Source organism: Pinus tabuliformis, chromosome 6 (genome assembly GCF_031772625.1).
Source record: "Pinus tabuliformis cultivar Carrire ecotype Pingquan chromosome 6, CPIR1, whole genome shotgun sequence".
Lineage (NCBI taxonomy): Eukaryota > Viridiplantae > Streptophyta > Pinopsida > Pinales > Pinaceae > Pinus > Pinus tabuliformis.
In genome coordinates, this window is record NC_142292.1 from 933,020,110 (window position 1) to 933,039,242 (window position 19,133).

At 39.0% G+C, this 19,133-nt stretch overlaps 1 protein-coding gene across 2 annotated transcripts in view; it reads right to left on the bottom strand.

The window, feature by feature from the left end:
* Nucleotides 1-19,133, bottom strand: part of LOC149261990 (Major facilitator superfamily protein) — a 399,155-nt gene that overhangs the window by 77,706 nt on the left and 302,316 nt on the right. For both annotated transcript variants that reach the window (XM_089423184.1, XM_089423175.1), the window contains 2 exons: nt 12,040-12,116; nt 11,557-11,670 (listed from right to left, as the gene is read on the bottom strand). In XM_089423184.1, coding sequence (XP_089279310.1) covers nt 11,557-11,670; nt 12,040-12,116 — 191 coding nt within the window. The remainder of the gene's footprint in view (nt 1-11,556; nt 11,671-12,039; nt 12,117-19,133) is intronic.

Sequence of the window (19,133 nt, forward strand, 5' to 3'; positions counted from 1 at the left end):
TAAAATAATTAATATTTTTAATGGAGCTCCTAAAGTCTAAACTTAGGAAAAATAAAATATTAATGGGTATTAATATAAAATTGGGTTAGAAGGTTCCAAAAGTCATGGATCAAGCCAAATCTAATCTTAGCTATTGATTAGAGATTTAATCTTGGTCGTTGATGGACCAACGAGAAAAGTATAAGAAGAGGCTTGAGGGTCAGTTGGAGAACACACCAGAGTGATCAGTCATTCATTTTGCTAAAGCGGCATTGATAAGCAAAAGTGAATCAGTGATCAACAGTGAGGGGCAGTGAGTACTGGACAGAGAGGCAGAGAGTACTGAGAGACTAGCGCAGAAGCAGGGAGAGCAAGAACAGCAGTCAGTTCAGGCCATGCAGAGCCCAGCAGAGATAGCGCAGAGGCCAGAGGGACTGCGTCATCCACGCAGAGGCTGCTGGAGTGACATAGAGGGTCCTAGAGGCTACGCAGTGCCTCAGAGGGATGACATAGAGGGTCTTGGGGCTGACGCAGGTCAGTAGAAGGCTGACGCAGAGGCCAGAAGGGCCAGCGTTGAGCTTCAAAGTCGCTAGAGAGGTTTTCGTAGGACTGGTTTTCCGAATACTTGTTTCCAAATATAGAGGTATTGCTGCCATGTGTTTTTCTTTGTCGAGTGAGCCGATTAGGCACCCAGTTGTACTCAAGGAAATACTGCATGATAATAAAACCTCAAAATAGCTGCACCAGTTTTCCTGCATTGGGTTTTTCCGGAGACATTTGTCCAAAAATAACGGTGTCACTTGTGTGCTTGTTTTCTTTCAGTTGATGATTTGTAGAGTTGTGATTGTATTGTGTTTATTTTTGTATTTAAATGTTTTTAAATAACTTGTTTAAAATTTACAAGTAGAAGAAATAAGCCAGCAAAATACAGATTAATTTTCTAATGGATAGACTTAGAAAATTCAACAAGAAAGCCATCAAGAAGCCAACTAACCTAAAGGAGCTGGAAGTGTACGAGGATTTGGATATGAGGGCGAGATTGATCATCCTTGATGGTCTGAAGGATTCCCTAATAGCTCATTTGTCTCGGAAGAACACTGCACATGAGATGTGGATGGCTCTTCAAAATTTGTTCCAAAATAAGAAAGAGAACCGAGTATTGGTATTGGAGGATAAGTTGAAGTCCACCAAGATGATACAGGGTGAAGGCGTGACTTCATATCTGACGAGATTGTCTCAGGTCAGAGATGAGCTTGCTGCTGTCGGTGTGACTATTTCAGATTTTGATATGGTGAGGATTGCTTTGAAAGGGTTCACTGGGAAATGGAAGCCCTTCATCAAAGGGATTATTGCCAGAGAGAAGTTGCCAAACTGGAATAGGTTGTAGGACGACTTCATTCAAGAAGAGTTGCGAGACGAGGATCTTCATCCGAAGAAGAGGGCTTCAGAGGATGACATGGCACTTGCAACACGAATGAAGAGTAAGCAGAAGGAGGACTTGAGTAAAGTCAACTGTTTCAACTGTGGCGAGATGGGTCATTTTTCGTCGAGATTTCTGATGAAGAAGAAGGGAGATGACAAGAAGAAGAAAGGAAAGCAAGTCGTTGGTGTTACCACTTTTGCTAAGAGAGATGCTCTCACTAGGAGGTTGGATGATCCGAACTTAAACAGGAATGCAACAAATTACAGATATAACCATAAATACAAATATGCAGCAGAAATAACACTTCATTTCATTAATATCAAATATTGAAATATGCTTACAAACAGAATGGAAATAAGACTAGCTTGGGCGATGGCAGGTTATCTCTGAGAAGAGATGTGGCGGCTACATGCCTCTGAACTATGTTACAATGAGGCTCAAGGGCCTATTTATTATTGAACAATGAGGGAAAACCCTAAACAACCAAAACCTTAACCCCAGGAGATGGAACGCCAAGAGTTGTGGGCCCCATTGTGGTTAGTTGGGTAGCCAACTTCCCGAGGCTGTAACTTGGCCATATTATCTCCGTTTGGTGCATAGGATACCTTGTTGGAAAGATCTCTCTGAATACTGTAGGAGGTCCCCTTCTCTGGCGGCCGCCAGGTGTTACTTTTATTTTCAGGCCTGGGGAGGGGGTGACTTCAAGGACCTTGATCTAAAGGAGATCCAGCATTGAGAGAATTCTCGCTTTGAAGAAGGTAGGAGGGGCTTTGACAGTCTGAGTGGGTAGAGAGGTCACTGTTTCCCGGAGCACGCTTTTGATCTTCGAGATAATGATTTCCTCCTGGGTGGAGATGCCACGAAAGATTCTTGCATTGTGCTCCTTCCACAGAGCCTAGCAGATCAGACCAGGAATTAAATTCCATGCGCGGTTAACCAAAGGATGTGGGGAGAAGACAGTTCTCCAGTTTCGCGATGGTACTTTGAATAGAAGAGGGGTCCCAATCAAAGCAGTTAAAGACCAGAGAAATCCAATCCCATAAATTGGACGCGAAAGGGCAGACATTTAACAGATGATTGGGGGTTTCTTCTTCTTGCTGGCAGAGAGGGCATCTTGATGGGCCAATAAAGCCTTTTCTTCTTAGATTGTCCCACATTAAAACCTTTCTATGCATGACTAACCATAGAAAGATATAAATTTTCGGCTAGTGGTTCCTGTCACAGATTGCGTTCCACTTCGGTTCTGGTTGAAGTTGATCGTGCTTGGCTATCTATTTGTAGGCTTCTCTTAATATGAAGTGTCCAGCTGAGTTTTTCCCCCATCTGAGTTTATCCTCGGCAAAGTCAAGGAGGATTTGTCTTTTTTGTAACTCTGATGAGAGGTCCAACTAGGCTTGGGGGTTCATATGGGAAGTCTATTCCTCTTGTTTCATCCAAATTCTCCATCTGTCATTTTCTTCACTCTTTTTCCAGTACTGGCTGACTTTGATCTTCCCTCTGTTTTGCATTTCAGCCTTGATTTGGTGATAATGATCTTGATCAAGTTTCGGCCTTTATTGCCAGGCATCCTCCTACAAAAGAGCCTTGTTCCCGTTGCCTATTTCCCAGAAACTATGAGTTTGAATGAAGCACAATTATTAGATATTGTGACGAAGCACAAAATTTAGCTATTGACAGCCATGATAAAATATTTTATTAATAATTAATAGATGATTACATTTTTGTGAGAGGCCCTGGCTATATACCACCTTAGGTGCCTCTTAGTGAACGGGCATGATCTTTTGATCATGCCCTTTGCCTAATAAACTATAAAAAACTAACTAATTTTTTACATAACATTGCCTTCCTCTCAAAAGAATGCTTTATCCTCAAAGCATACGTAATGACGGATGTTGCTGACAAAATGCTTCAGTCTCCCAAGAAGCTTCTTCTTCTGGTAAGTCCCTCCACTTGATCAAGTATTCCTTGATTGTACGAGATCGAAGCTTCCTTTCTCTAGTAGATAAAATACCTTCTAGTTCTAGAATGACCCTTCCTTCATCATCTAGGGATGGAAGCATTGTTTGCGTTGATTGATGGTCACCCAGTGCCCTTTTAAGGCAGGAGACATGGAAGACGTTGTGAACACGACTTTTCTCTGGAAGGCTTAAACTATATGCAACTTGGCTGATCTTTTTATTGATCTAATATGGTCCATAGAACTTCGGTGCCAATTTATTTTTTCCTTTTTGTTTCAAGGACAATAGTTTGTATGGTCGCCGACTTCAAATTCTCTTTCGGTTCTATTTCGGTCCGCTTGTTGCTTCATACGATTCCTTGCATTATTCAATTTTTTTTAGGGTTTGGACAATTTTTTGGGTTTCTTCTAGTTGGTTTTTAACAGCAGGTAGATTTGTCTGGACGGTCGCTAGATCCTTCCATTTTGGGGGTTCATATCCATACAAAGCTTGGAATGGCATCATTTTTGCTGACGTGTGATAAGTAGAATTATACCACCACTCAGCGAGATGCAACCATTGAGCCCACTTATTTTGTTTTTCTGTAGCGTAGCAACATAGGTAGGCCTCCAAACATTTATTGACAACCTCTATTTGTCCATCTATTTGAGGGTGATAAGCAGAACTCATATTTAGGTAGGTTCCTATGTGGTTGAACAATTCCTTCCAGAAATTACCCTTGAATTTGGCATCTCTATCACTCACAATGACTTTCGGAAAACCGTGTAACCTATATATATTTTTGCAAAATATTTCAACGATTTGTTTAGCTGAGTCTGATTTCTTTATTGCCATAAAGTGGGCATATTTGGTGAGTTTGTCGACCACTACGAAAATCTTGTCCTTGCCTTCAGATACGGGTAATCCTTCAATAAATTCCATCGATATTTCTTCCCATTTCTGATTCAGAATGTTTAAGGGGTGAAGTAATCTAGGTGTCATAATATTTTCACTTTTATTTCTTTGACATGTGTCACACTCTGCTACATACTTCTGAATATCGCGACTCATCCCTTTCCAAAAGAATGATTGACGTGCATTGTAGTAAGTCTTAAAGAATCCTACATGTCCGGCTGACGGTGAATCATGTGACTCTTTGAGTATCTTGGATTTAAACTTGGAGTTTGCATTCAGATAGATTCTTCCTTTGTACCATAGAATATCATTCTTCCATTCAAATTTTGAGTTGTTTGGAAGGTTATTGATTATCGCAGTTATTTCTGGATCCTTGGCATACTCACTTCGAATCTCATTAAGCCATTCAGGCACAACAACCGAGACTACAAGTAGTGTTGGTTCTTCGTCTTTCCTAGATAGGGCATCTGCTACTACATTGTCTTTTCCCCTTTTATGTAGTATTTCCATGTCAAAGGCGGAAATTTTTTCAATCCATTTTTGTTGTTCTTCGGAAAGTGTTTTTTGTTGAAGGAGGTGTTGAAGACTGTTATGGTGTGTTCGAATGGAGAAATTACTTCCCAAAAAATATTGTCTCCACTTAGCCAGTGCGTGCATAATAGCAAGCATTTCCTTGTTGTATGTGGACTTGAGACGTTCTCTTTTATTGAGCTTCCTGCTTTCAAAAGCTATTGGATGCCCTTCTTGCATTAACACTGCACCTATACCGAATCCGGAAGCATCACACTCGATGATAAATGGTTTAGAGAAATCTGGAGTTGCCAATACTGGGGCACTAGACATAACTTCCTTTAATTCTTCAAAACACCTTCCTGCTTCCTCATCCCATTGAAATGAATTCTTCTTTAAAAGGTTTGTCAGAGGTGTCGTTATATGTGCATAGTTTTTAATAAATCTTCGGTAATATCCAGTCAATCCTAAGAACCCTCTTAGCTTGGATACATTAACCGGTTTGGTCCATTCCCTTATAGCTTTGATTTTATTAGGGTCCACTTTTACACCTTCCTGGGATATAATGTGTCCGAGGTATTCTACTTCTTTCTTTCCAAAGGTGCATTTGGATTTTTTTGCGTAGAACTGATGCTCTTTTAGTAGTGTAAGAACTTTATCCAGATGTTGTAAGTGCTCCTTCCAAGTTTTACTGTAAATTAAAATATCGTCAAAAAATACTAATACAAACTTCCTAAGATATGGACGAAATAATTCGTTCATAGTGGCTTGAAACGTTGCTGGTGCATTGGTTAACCCAAACGGCATTACTTTAAATTCATAGTGACCTTCGTGTGTTCGGAATGTCGTTTTTGGTATGTCTTCCAACCTAATTCTGATTTGGTAATACCCTGACCTTAAGTCCAATTTTGAAAAGTATTTTGCGCCATGTAGCTCATCCAACATTTCGTCGATAAAGGGGATTGGGAATTTGTTTTTAATCGTTATTTTGTTTAATCCTCTATAGTCAATGCATAGCCTGAATGAACCATCCTTCTTCCTTACCAATACCACTGGAGCAGCATACGGACTTTTACTTTTCAAGATGATCCCACACTTTAAAAGGTCTTGGATTAATCTCTCAATTTCCGTCTTTTGGTGATGTGGATATCGATACGACTTGATGTTGACGGGGTCTAACCCTGCTTTGACTTCTATTGTATGCTCAATTTCTTTGTTAGGAGGCATTTTCATAGGCATGTCTTGAAACACCTTTTCATGCTTCTGAATTAGATCTTGTACCTCTGGTGACTCTTCACTGATCATATTTGCATATAACATTTCTAATTGGTGACATTGTACTATGTAAGCGGGTGCTCCTTTTCGAATCATATTCATCATCTGAGATGATGTTACAATTTGACTCTCTGGTGTTTGGAATCCGTGTAATTTGTACCTCTGGCCTCCCTAGTTAAATCTTATGAACTATACTTGATGGTTGGCAGCATAAGTGCCTAGAGTTCGTAGCCATTGGATACCTAAGACCACATCTACTCCGCCTAATGGTACAATGAAGAACGGAGATTCTAAATTAAAGTCTTGAATCTGCAATTTGACCTTATGGCATTTCCCTACCTTTTCAATCTTCTTATCGTCAGCTACCATCACCTTCATGTTTGGTAAGGGAAATGAGAAAATGTTGAGTCTCTTTGCCACAGTTGCATCTAAAAAATTGTGGGTGCTACCAGAGTCGATGAGAACCACTACGTTGTTCTTCTTTATATGTCCTTTCAATTTTAGGGTCTAAGGTTGTGATATACCTGTCATAGTTAATAATGGCACTTGTAGAATGCTTCCGTCATCTAATTCTGGAGAGAATTCTGGGGCATCTTCTATTTCTTCTATGTCAGAAACCTTTTGAGTCATTCGTTGCTTCACAGTTATATAGGTTCTTTGATTCTTTTCCTTTAGCACACCTATGTTTAGGGTCCCACTTCTCGCCACAGCGTTTGCATTTGCCTTCTTTTATCCTTTGTATTTCCACATTAGATTTTTCACCTTCACAACGATGTGGTGGAACATATCTTGTATTATTTGAATCCACAGACTGGGGCATTCTTCGTCTCAAATATACTTTTTCCGGTTTTGACCACAGTATTTGTTCAAATTTCTTTTCAGCAGTTTTTGCTTTTCGTCTTGCTACTTCTATTGACATAATGTCATGAAGGTCAAGTTCTACTCGTAGATGAGTTTTAAGTCCGAAGATGTATGATTGAATTAGACGAGATTCTGATAACCCAGGTACTCGTGTTACTAAAGTCTCCCATTCTCGAGTGTACTCATCCACACTTCCTTTTTGTCGTAATTTGATGAGTGTTGAAAAGAACTCTTCTTCCCTTACACCTTGGAATCTTTTAAAGAATGCATCTTTAAATTTTCTCCAACTAATGGCGATTGTCATCTTCTTCCACCACATATACCAATTATATGCTTCTCCTTCCATTTTCATGGAAGCGTGCCTAATCTTTTCGTCATCATTGTCGATGTCGTAAATCTCGAAGTATTCTTCTACTTTATTCAACCACGCAACACTGCATTTTTCGTTCCCATCGAATTTAGGCATCTCGACTTTTGCCTTTCGTTGATATGTTGCTAATGGTGGAACGAAAAGAGGGTGTTGATTGTTGAATGCATCCCAGAGTTGCTTATTTGAAAAAGCTGCGTTACTATTTCCTTGATGGGGCGTGGCTGATTTTTTTGGAGATTCTGCTTTTTCGTGAGAATCTGCTGACTTTGTTGAATCTGATGAATTGTGCTCTTGATTACCTCCATCATCTTGGAATAGTTGTTCGGGTGTAACCTTTGTCTTTCCACACAAGGTGTTCAGCAATGCTAATGTCTGATTATGATTCATTTCGGATTGGATCTGGTTCTGCCCAAGCTGTAGTTCTATCTGATTTGTCGTATCCTGAAGCTTCTTGATATCGTTGGAATGCCCTAATTTTTTGTTGAAATCATCGGAGTGGCTAGTAATTCTATTCTCCAAGTCAATCAATTTTTTACTGAAATCGGCCATTGACATTGACAACATTGAACGAGTTTGTGGGGGTGTATATTTGTCCGCCAACTTTTTAATTAATTAAATTTATATATATATTATAATTTTCTTTAATTAATTTAATCTAATTATATAACATATAGTTTTTAAACTATATATTATGTATGTGTATATATATATAAAAATAAATTATATATTATATACAATTATAATTAAACGATATAATATATATGGGTTCTTACGATGTGGGAAGAGACCATCAAATGACGGAGCGTTTGGGTGGCCTCAAGAAGATAGTGGACGGGTGAAGAAGAAAGCGGACGGGTGTGCAATGGACGACAGACGGCGAACGGTGTGCAGATGTTGGCGGACAGCGGACGTTGTGCAGATGACAACGGACAGCGGACGGCGGCAATACTTCGAGAGCCGCAGTGATCTGATGGGGATGACAGAACAGTGGAATGATGGGGATGGCGTTGGGACGGCAGAATAGCGGGTGATGGGAAGACTGGTGCAGATGCACAGTCGGACGGCGGAAGGATAGGGTGCGGGAGCAGATCAATAGAGCCCGAGGAGCGAACTTGCTCTGATATCAGATGAAGCACAATTATTAGATATTGTGATGAAGCACAAAATTTAGCTATTGACAGCCATGATAAAATATTTTATTAATAATTGATAGATGAATAGATGATTACATTTTTGTGAGAGGCCCTGGCTATATACTGCCTTAGGTGCCTCTTGGTGAATGGGAATGATCTTTTGATCATGTCGTTTGCCTAATAAACTATAACAAACTAACTAATTTTTTACATAACATTGAATGATGTCCCTGTTCTCCCACGCTTGATTCCAGATGACTGAAACTTTGATATTTCCATTAAGCCTGATGATTTGCTCTTGCGTTAGGGAGGAGGTGTACTTTGCTTTCCATAGGATTCCCCAAGGGGAATTGGGGTTTGCAATCCATCTCCATAAATTTTTGGCTCCCAGGGCCTTTCCCGAAGGTTTATGTCTCTAAGACCAAGGCCACCATCTTTTTTGGTCTTGCAAATTTTTTCCCATGCTACTAGAGCCCATTTCTGTTTGACCTCTGCACCTCTCCATAAGAAGTTCCTTTGAAGGATTGTGATTTTGTTTGAAATCGCTTTTGGGACTACCAGAGCCGAGTACAAGTAAAGCGGGATGGCCTGTTAAACAGATTTAACCAAGATAAGACGACCTGCCAAATTGAGAGATTTGAAGGTCCAATTGGCAATTCTTTTCTCCATCTCGTTAATCAGGTTCTCCCAAGCGGCTCGAGAGAGAGGCCTGTCTGTAAGGGGAACACCAAGGTAAGTGGAGGGGACGGTACTAATGGGAATGGCTAGGTGTCTGGTGATGTTCCTGCGAATGGGCAATGAAGTGTTAAAGAAGAACAACTTGGATTTCAGGGGGTTGATGGAGGTACCAAAAGCAATAGAGAAGTCCGACAAAATGGACATGAAAGAGGAGGCCTCTTTGATAGATGGAAGGCCCATGAGAAGGGTATCATCCACAAATTGTTGGTGCGTTGAAGGTGGGGCAGAGGCATGGGGATGGAGACCAGAGAGCTTATTTTCATGTAGGGCAACAAAGATAGAGTGACTTAGGCCTTCCGCCATTATAACAAAGAGGAAGGGAGAGATTGGATCCCCTTGCCTAATACCCCTGGAGGGATTAAAGGGTTGCAAAGGTGATCCATTCATGAGAATGGAGAAAAAAGCTCCTGACACCATAGCATGATCCACTTGATGCTTTCTTTGTGGAACCCAAACGCATCCAGGACCTGTCTCATATAGTTCCAACTAATTTTGTCAAAGGCTTTGGACACATCTCGCTGAATCATCATACTAGGTTTTTTCTGGGATTTAAGATAGTGGATAAGCTCATGATAGAGGATGATACTATCCATGATTTGCCTTCCTTCCCAATAGCTAGACTATTGGTGGGAGATGAGGAGAGGGAGGATGGCTTTAATTCAATTGGCGAGAACTTTGGAGATTATTTTTTATATGACATTGCAGAGGGCTATGGGCCTAAATTTGTCTGGGGAATCCGCAGAGGTGCCCTTGGGAATCAGAGATAGGAAAGTAGAGTTAAGGGCTTTGAGGACAGACTTATGAATTCGAGATTCCTCCACCAGGGCATGTACTTCCAAATTTATGATAGGCCAGCAAGCTTTGTAGAAATCAATGGTGAAACCATCCGGACCTGGAGCTTTGCCATTGAACATTCCCATGACCACATCTTCCACTTCCTGGAGGGAGACTTTCCTTAGGAGCATTTTGTTATGGTCCTCCGTGAGGATTTTGGGGATATTCTTGGTGATCTTTTTGATGTCTTGATCCTGGTCATTCCTTGGCTCTTTGAGAAGAGAGCTGAAATAGTGGTTGAGCTCTGTTTCCAACTCCTCTTGAGAGTGAATGAGATGACCATCTTGGTTCTTCAAAGCCAGAATTTTGTTGTTCCTCCTGTGCTGTATCATTGTTTTATGGAAAAAGGTTGTGTTCCTTTCCCCACATTTCAGCCAATTTATTCTAGATTTTTGTTGCCACAACTTTTCTTCCTGAATGGCTCTTTCCTCCCAGCTTTGTTGTAGTTGTTGTTCCTCTTGCTTACTGTTCTCCGTTAGCCCTTCTTCAATTATGTTTTGTTGGAGAAGTTCCAGTTGGTGTTCCAAGTTTTTTTTATCCGTGATGATGTTGTCAAATGTTTCTCTGATAAACCATGATATTAGCTAAATCAAAATCAAAACATTAGATACCTAAACCTAGTTAGGTTCATAATCAGCAAAGGTTACATCTTTTTATACTTTAACAACTTGCTAGGGTTTTATCATAAACCCTAGACTTCTATTAAAAAGCCTTAGATAATATAATTTCAATATAGACTTCACTAGGGATTTGTTATAAACCCTAGATACGTTGATAATCAAATTATCCTACTCAGTTGACCCCCTTTATCATTTCACATGATACTTTCTTACATTATGTCCTAAGACATTGTATTATTTAATGGTAACACATCATAAATACAATGCTATGTCCATAAACTACAATAATGCGGGAGAAACAAGGTAAGCATTGAGCAACAATGGGAAACAATAGAAAAAGGGGAAATGCCAGGGAACATCTAGATCCTTAAAAACTTGGAAAGTAATTTCCATCGAACATCCTCATTTATCACATGAAAGGATGAAAAAAGGTAATGCTTCATTGCAGCATAAAGTAAGCTATAAACTAAAGATTTTCATTGCAACCATCATATCAAATTTTAAAGGTTACATCCAGACTCAAATTCTTATCACAGTAAAAGTTAAAATCAAACAATAAAATTGGAGACTCCTGAATGGTATCACATGGGTAGCAGAATGCCAAATAGCAAGATCATAAATGGAAAATTTTAATACTTCTCTCCAACCCTGATAAAAAAAAAATACAAAAAAGTAGGTTGTTTTCTTTCTAGAGGAAAGGGGATAAAAAGAGCTTCCAGATTGGAACTGCTAGAAACGGAAACCTAATGGGCCATGTAGAAATATCTTGCTTGTCATTTCGAGCATCCCAATTGATTTCCAGAATCAGAAACACTAGTCAGGCCATTTAGAAATAGTTTCAACTATTCATAATATCGCTGTTCATAATTATGCCTTATACAAATGGAACGCATTCAGCAGAGAAACAGCCCAGGGCAGAGTAGCGTCATGTTTGATTCCACATCAGCATCATATACCATACCTTAAACGCATTTGAGATGGTGGGACCAATATAATCAAGAAAAAGTCCTCCAGCAATGGTTCCAAAGATACCACAAATTATTGTAATCCCTCCAAAGACAAGATCTGCATCAGTCTGCAAAAAGTAAATGGCAACAAAGGAACATATATTCTTAATTCTAGAAAAATCACATTGAATTCAAAACAAATATCCAAAAGCATAATTAAATTAAATATTATAGAATGTGTCTTCAGAGCTGCTAAAAGTACATGGCAACAACATCACATTACATTCTTCATCCTATAAAAATCACATTGAATTCAAAACAATTATCCAGAAGCATAATTAAATCAAATGTAACAGAATGTTTCTTACAAAGCTGTAATTATGAAATATGTCACGGAAATACCCAAGTCAAAATAGAACAGCTTCAATAGGACATGTGCTCCCATATCTCAGGTACTCATATTCAAAAAGGTGGCTGAGCAAATGTGTCATACATACCATGTTATATATGTCATAGCCAGCCTTGGGACCCCAGTATGAATAAGCACCAATCACAAAATTATAGGCTATGTAACCTGATATAAGACATTAAGGGGGGAAATAATTAGTGAACTTGAAATGTTACTAATAATAATACCTGAATAAGGTTCAGTGTTTTGCACACGAGGTATCTTAAACATAGAGTTCCATAGGTAATACAGCTTGAGTGGGCCTAATGGTTAAGATCATGTGTTTCCTCCAAAGAGGTCACAGGTTCAAAACCGGAGGGGGGTAGAGTATGTATGCCTTCATAGACTTAGCAGTCAAATCGCTGCGCAGAGGTGGGTCCCTTGTCCCACAAACAAGGGGGTCTCATACATCAATTTGGTGTCTGGCTTGGCTGTGACCTTAAATGGATATTATTATTATTATTAAAAATCCTCGCTAGCATGTGCATAGATTATAACAAGCACAGTAGTTCAATGTAAATAGAGCCTGTGGGGAGTGAGAGATCACATAGTAACAAGGTTCAAAACCCAATAAATTATACAATCTATAACAGCATTATTTGCACCCCTATAAACATGATAAGGGTTTTCAATCATTAACCAACAGAAAAATCTAAACAGAAGGCCAATTTGAAAAAGAAAAAACATAACCTAAGCTTTCAGTTATTGATGATTGCAATGAAATGGAGGAAAAAGAATTATTGGTAAAAGTCTGTCTTTATCAGATGATCAATATTGGTAAAATTTTCTACCTTCCACCATTGACCATGGTAAGTAGAAGTATGCCCAAAATGGATAAAGGTGCCAGCTTTCTGAAACATGATAATATTCATGATGCCCCCTTCAAGGGTAACAGCTCCAAAGCCACCCAATCAACTAGTGTGGTACATTCTAGCCCACATGAGATCTCTTACTTGTACAATTCAGATGCAGACATTCTCCTTATTCTCCCTTAGTTACATGATAATTCGGTCTCACATCATTCTTAGCTGCCCAAGCCATGGTATATCGACTCTATTCAACCTTACACCTTATCTGACATAAGCATTATGCTTTCATTATGCATGGTCATTTTCTCATGTATGGTTTTGATATTTAGACATGGTGTTAAAACTTTTAAACTAGTTGTGAACATGATAAATGCTAAAGTATGATCTAATATACTTAATAACACTAACGATTTTATCTTTTTCCTTGTCACAGCATGGGGGACATAAATGTCCTTAAACAGTGTCATCAAGACTTGGGTTAAGTAACACTATCTAGTTGAGTTATTGTACTTCATATCCTTATCATATTTAACATTTTCAATTTTTTCGTTTTCACTTTCATCCCATTCATAAAAAGATATTTAGTGAGCTATATAAATTAAATGGCAGACAGGGGGGAGTGATCAGGAGGTCTGTGATTTTGGTGTTTCTCTGCAAAAAAATTTCCGGTTTTGATCCTGATTCCTCAGGTTTTTAACTGCTCCAGTGACAAAATCCGAACTGCAGTCACTGCTCCTTCACTCTGTGGCTTCCCTCCCCTTTCCACACGAGCAGTCTAAACCACATTTACTTTGCAGCAAAGACATTTTTGGTTTCCAAAATGATAATCAGCGATGTGGACTATGAGCTAGAGAGTCTATATGTCGGTGGTATTTTTTACACAAGGGATGACTTATTGCATGCTCGTCCTGAGCCATTCAATCTCCTGCAATCCGTTGCAATTTCATCTTCTGATGTTAGAGCAATTACTGACTCAGGCTTGGCAGAGGGTAAGGTGGCGAACCCTTCTAGAGATCTATTGCATGGTTAAAAGGGTGAAGCTCTGTGTATGTAATGTCCCTTCCTAAATTAATTTGTCACAGGTTCGTTTCCCACAATTTTGACATTTTTGGAGGCCATGGGACCGACAAAATTTGGGGAAAAGACTTAGGAAGAAAAAGGGGGCTGTAATGTTTTGTTGATGTAATATCCCCAATTTTGATTTTCAGCATTAGCTATAAGTCTTGGGAGAGGACGCAATTCCGACATGGGGACTTAGGACGAAAAGGTAAAAATTGCGGCTCTAGTGGAACATGGGGCCCACATGAAGTACACACTTGGAGAAGAAGGAATTCAAATTCCTTAAGGCAAATCGAATTGGTGGAGGGACCCACAAGAAATGCATGGCCAGCAATTATAAAAGGAAGGAATGAGGGAGCAATAGGAGTCTTTTGTCTATTTGAAAATTGAATTTTCCTTAGTTGTTCAGCTGAGCCATGTTAAAATTCCTAAACCGGAATCCCCACTGCAGCAACTGATGATATTTCTCCCACTCGTTAGATTTCATGAACAAGTTATTTGCAGTTTCCTATGGCAAATATTGAAATACATACACTGCAGCCTTCACTTAATTAATTTATATGCGGAAACAAGCTACTGAACAAGAAAGAAAATACAACACAATAACACCATTATTTTTGGACAAATGTCCTCGGAAAAACCCAATGCGGGAAAACCGGTGCAGTAGATCTGAGGGTTTTATTATTATGCAGTAGTAAAATCTGAATACATCTCTGGAAGCCTTCCCGACATTCCAGTTACAGAGAATAAACCTGACAGAGAGATTTGTGAGATTACCTCACACTATCACTAGAAATCCTAGCTGATCCAGCCCCAGAAAGATTGCCCCTGGCTTTTTTGGCTGCCTCTACGCAGTGTCTGCATCAGCCCAGCGTCAAGCTCACTGGGGACAACGTCAATCCTCTGGGCGGTCGATTTGTTGCCCAGGTGATTCGATTTCTACCTCTCGGTCTCACACCCCGGCCCCGGTGTCTGAAACTCGAATTCCCTCTGCAAATTTCAAACTCTCTTGGTTTCTGCACTGGCTCAGTGCTGCCACTATTGGATCTTCCTCTACCTTCTTTGTTGAGTATTCCTCGACTAGGAAAGATTTCCCTTCGGATATTATCCTTGCCGCTCACTGCAAAAGCTCACTTCGAATCTCTCTCCAACAGCTGCTCTGCTTCAGAAATTTGATCTTCTGAACTCTCTCGATGTGTTCTCCAAGTGCCCATCAAGCCTTATCTTATAATCCTCTCGTTGATCAATCCAAGCTCCACAGCTCTAATCTGCCCCACGAAACCCCAACTTCAACCTCTAGGGACTGCGTCAGCTCTGTCTGGCATAGTGTTAGCCCAACATCACTATGGCTTGGCCTGTGTCAACCTTTGGAGGCACTGCGTCAGTCCTTTAGCCCTCTGCGTCACTCACGCAGGCCCTCTGAGGCACTACGCAGCTCTTGGCTACCTCTACATGAGCCCTGGTTAGCTCTGTGTGAACCCTTGGCTGGTTCTACGCCCCTCTCTCCGGCTACTGCGTTGAGCCTCCCAATGCTATCTCTGCCTCTCCGCTTCTGTATTCACTACCCCTCAGCTGCAACTCAAATCACTCTCTCAACTTTCTCAACAAACCCAGCCCCAGAAAGTTGAAAACTTGATCTCTTGGTGTGTTCTCCAAGTGACCCTCAAGCCTCCTCTTATATTTTTCTCGTTGACAAATCAACGGCTAATATTAAGGCCCTAAGCAACGGCTAAGATTAGATCTGGCTTGATCCATGACTTTTGGATCATTTTAACACAGTTTTATATTAATTCACATTCATATTTTATTTTCCCTAAGTTTAGACTTGTTGTCACACAGATTGTCCAGGCAGCGCGACAACGCTCAGACCGGGGGTTTTCACCCTGATCCCCGATCTCTCCATTTAAGTCGTCTCCCAATAGCAGGCTAAGGGGGGTAGACCCTATGAGATAAAGGTAAACCAACTGGGAACCAACTAGGTTGGGAGACACAGTAGGGGGAAACAAGCGCTTGATTGATTTTAGAATTTGATTAGATCTTTAAATGCTTAAGACCAATGCCTTATGGAGTTAATGAAAACCAAGTAATTAATTAACTGCTGCTGCTTATGAAGTAATTTAACGATTGCTTGAAAATATTTACAAAATATCAAACATATAACGAGCATAATATAATCCAAGCAATGATTAATTTCACCAGATGCAAAATATTCAATAAATGCGCAATGATCTAGCAAATAAATTTCAAAAGATCAAATACTTTCAAGAAACCACGAAATTTTAAATGCTAACCAGCTCACAAAATGATTCACCACTTTTTAATAGCTAATCTTTAAATAAACATTTAAGCACATTTAACTATAGAGAAGTGGAACATAAATACCACAAAAGACACCAAAATGAATTTTCGATTTTTAATTAATCTTTTCAAAAAAAAAAAAAAATTATATATTTTTTATATTTTTATAAAATTTTAAGTTTAAAAATAAAACAAAACTAAAATCCTAATAAAATTAAAATCTAATCTAAATTAAAATAACCTAAAGACTAACCCTTTTTAACTTTTTTTTTTAATTCCAAATTTAAAAAATCTAAATAGAAGAACTAAAATCTAAATAAAGTTAAAATCTATTCTAAACTAAGATTCTAACAAAAAAAAAAAAGAAAAAAAAAACTTTTATGAAATTTTTTTTATTTTTATATTTTTTTATATGAGATTTTTTGATTTATTAAAAAATAAAACAAAACTAAACTTGAAACTAACACCTAATCTAAAAAAAAAATGAAAATCGATTTTTTTTATTTTCAAACTTTTTATATATTAATACATACAAAAAAATAATACGCTAACTTGAAACTAACAAAAAAGAAATCAAAATAAAAAAAGAAGAAATGAACTAATCTAAAACCTACCCATGCATAGAATCATTTTTTTTATTTGTATTGTTGTGTGCAGGTGACGGCCAGGAGCAGAAATGCGATGGCAGCTTTGACGAGTTTGCAGGTTAGCATGGTTCCGATTGAGGGTGGAGAAGCTGAGGGATGGGACGGCGGACAAGCTGCATAGACTTGAGGAAAGAGCCACAGGTTTGAGGTAGCGTGGAGCTGCAATGACAACAGCGTGATATGGTGGGAGTTGAAGAATGGACGCAGGGAGAGAGGGAGCCGCGTGAGGAGTAGTTGTGCGAGAGTTTGTTGCCGGAGTGGAGGAAATCTGCAGGTCCGAGGAGTGAAAGGACGTGGGTAGTGGCAGCGGATTGCAGGTGAGGATGATGAAGGGAGCGTGGAAATATCGCAGGCCTGGCAGCGTGAGGAGCTCAGGTCTGATGGAGCAGTCACGCAGATGGCCAGAATGCTGGCGGGCAACGTGGATACACGCAGATGGCTGCGGGTGTGTAGCTGGATGGTGAAGGGGAAAAGGTAGCAGTGGAATGCGATGTGGGGGAGTAAGGACAATACGCAGGTTTTGAAGGAGGTATGGCAGCGGTGAAGGAGAATGGGGCTTGGATATGAATACGCAGAGAGGGGAGAAAGGCTGCCAAAGGAAAAGGCTGCATGGAAGTGAGGAAGCAGTCCCGCAGCCTGATTTTTTTTTCTTTTTAAAAAAAAATTCAAAAAAAATTCCTGTAAAATAAAATCTCAGGCAGCAAACAGATAGCCTAGAAAACCCCTTGATTCTTCAGAAACCTTAAAAAAAAAATTTGAATCTTTTCGCTTCAGATTTCCTTTATAAAAACCCCACAAGAAATTTCCAGATCTGGAGTAAATATTCCTGCCGGAGCTGATCCTGAGGCCAGATCTTACCCTCCAGGGCCTAGATCTGGCTTCGGACAAAATGTTTTCTTCTGACTTGCAACTTGCAAAAACCAAACACCCAAAAGTAAAATGTGCAAGAAACAAAATTAAAAAAACACTAAAACCATCTAAATAATTACAGTATTCACAATTTAGAGGCTCTAACTAGCTAGATTTGTCAATATGCCACAGAAATATTTGCATAATTTTTAATTTAATGTGAGGTGCTTCAGAAAACCCTTCATGCATCCGCAACAGAAATTCTAATGATAAGTCCGGGATCAAAACTAGCTGGTCTCTTCAGAAAATGCAATTCGGGAGTTGGCTAGTTCAGCCGAGAACTTTCCCAAACGCCTAAGTAAACTTCTAAATCTAGATTTTCCTTCATAGCTTACTTCAACCATTAACAAAGAGGGAGAAAACAATACTAATACCCAAATCTAATGGAGATACCTGCCATCATATTCAGAAATTTAACTATCATTCAAACCCTAGCAACTAAACAAGATACCTGTGTTTAAAATCACTCTTCATAAAGCTATCATCAATGGCTGAAAATAAATTTATGCAAAAAAATTAAACATCTTACAGCACTTCCAAAAGAGTAACACCAACAAGATTTCAACCCCAAAGTCTTTCTTTATTGCACATGAAAAATGACTACAAGAGAGCTTTCTTTAGCACACAACTCTCAGATCGAATGATCTCAAATGACCACTGACACCCTATTTAAAGGAAAATTTCCCAACGGCTAGTTCGAGTGATCCATGTCAAAATGATCTCGACTGTCGATGAGGATCAAAATCTCTTTTAATCTCATCCGTCGAAATTTTAAATGCATTTTAATATATTAAAAAATTAAAATTTTGCATTTATTTCTTCAAAACTTTGGCTTATTATTATTTTATTATTTTATTGTATTTTCTAAAAAAATTTATTTTATTTTATTTTATTTTTTAATTTTTAATTAATTTTTAATTTTTTTAATTTTTTAATTTTTTAATTTTTTAATTTTTTTTTTGACCCTCGAACTTGGCCTTTGGGAAAAAACACCTAGGACCTAGGACTTATGAGGGGATAAAACATTTTATAACCCTCAAGACACTTTACATCATGACTTTTACAATTTTACATCTTAAGGGGGAAAACCCATTTGACATAGACCCTCATAGACCACCCAGTTCTGCGACACAAATATAATCTAGCAGATCAAGCAATTTGTAATAACCTAACCAAGTAGTCAGAATTATTTCCAAATTACTTTTACATAGACTCAACCTAGCACACTAAGATTCCCCTAAGATTCTAATGACAAAAATCCATTTCGTCTTTGGGGTTAGGCTGAAGGAAAACTCTGCCGATCATGGATCGGTGAGACAAAAAACCTTCCGAAACATAGATCATCACTAGAAAATTAGGTTTACCTAAGCAAATACATACATGACATAGATTTGCTAAGATTATTTACAATTTACACATGC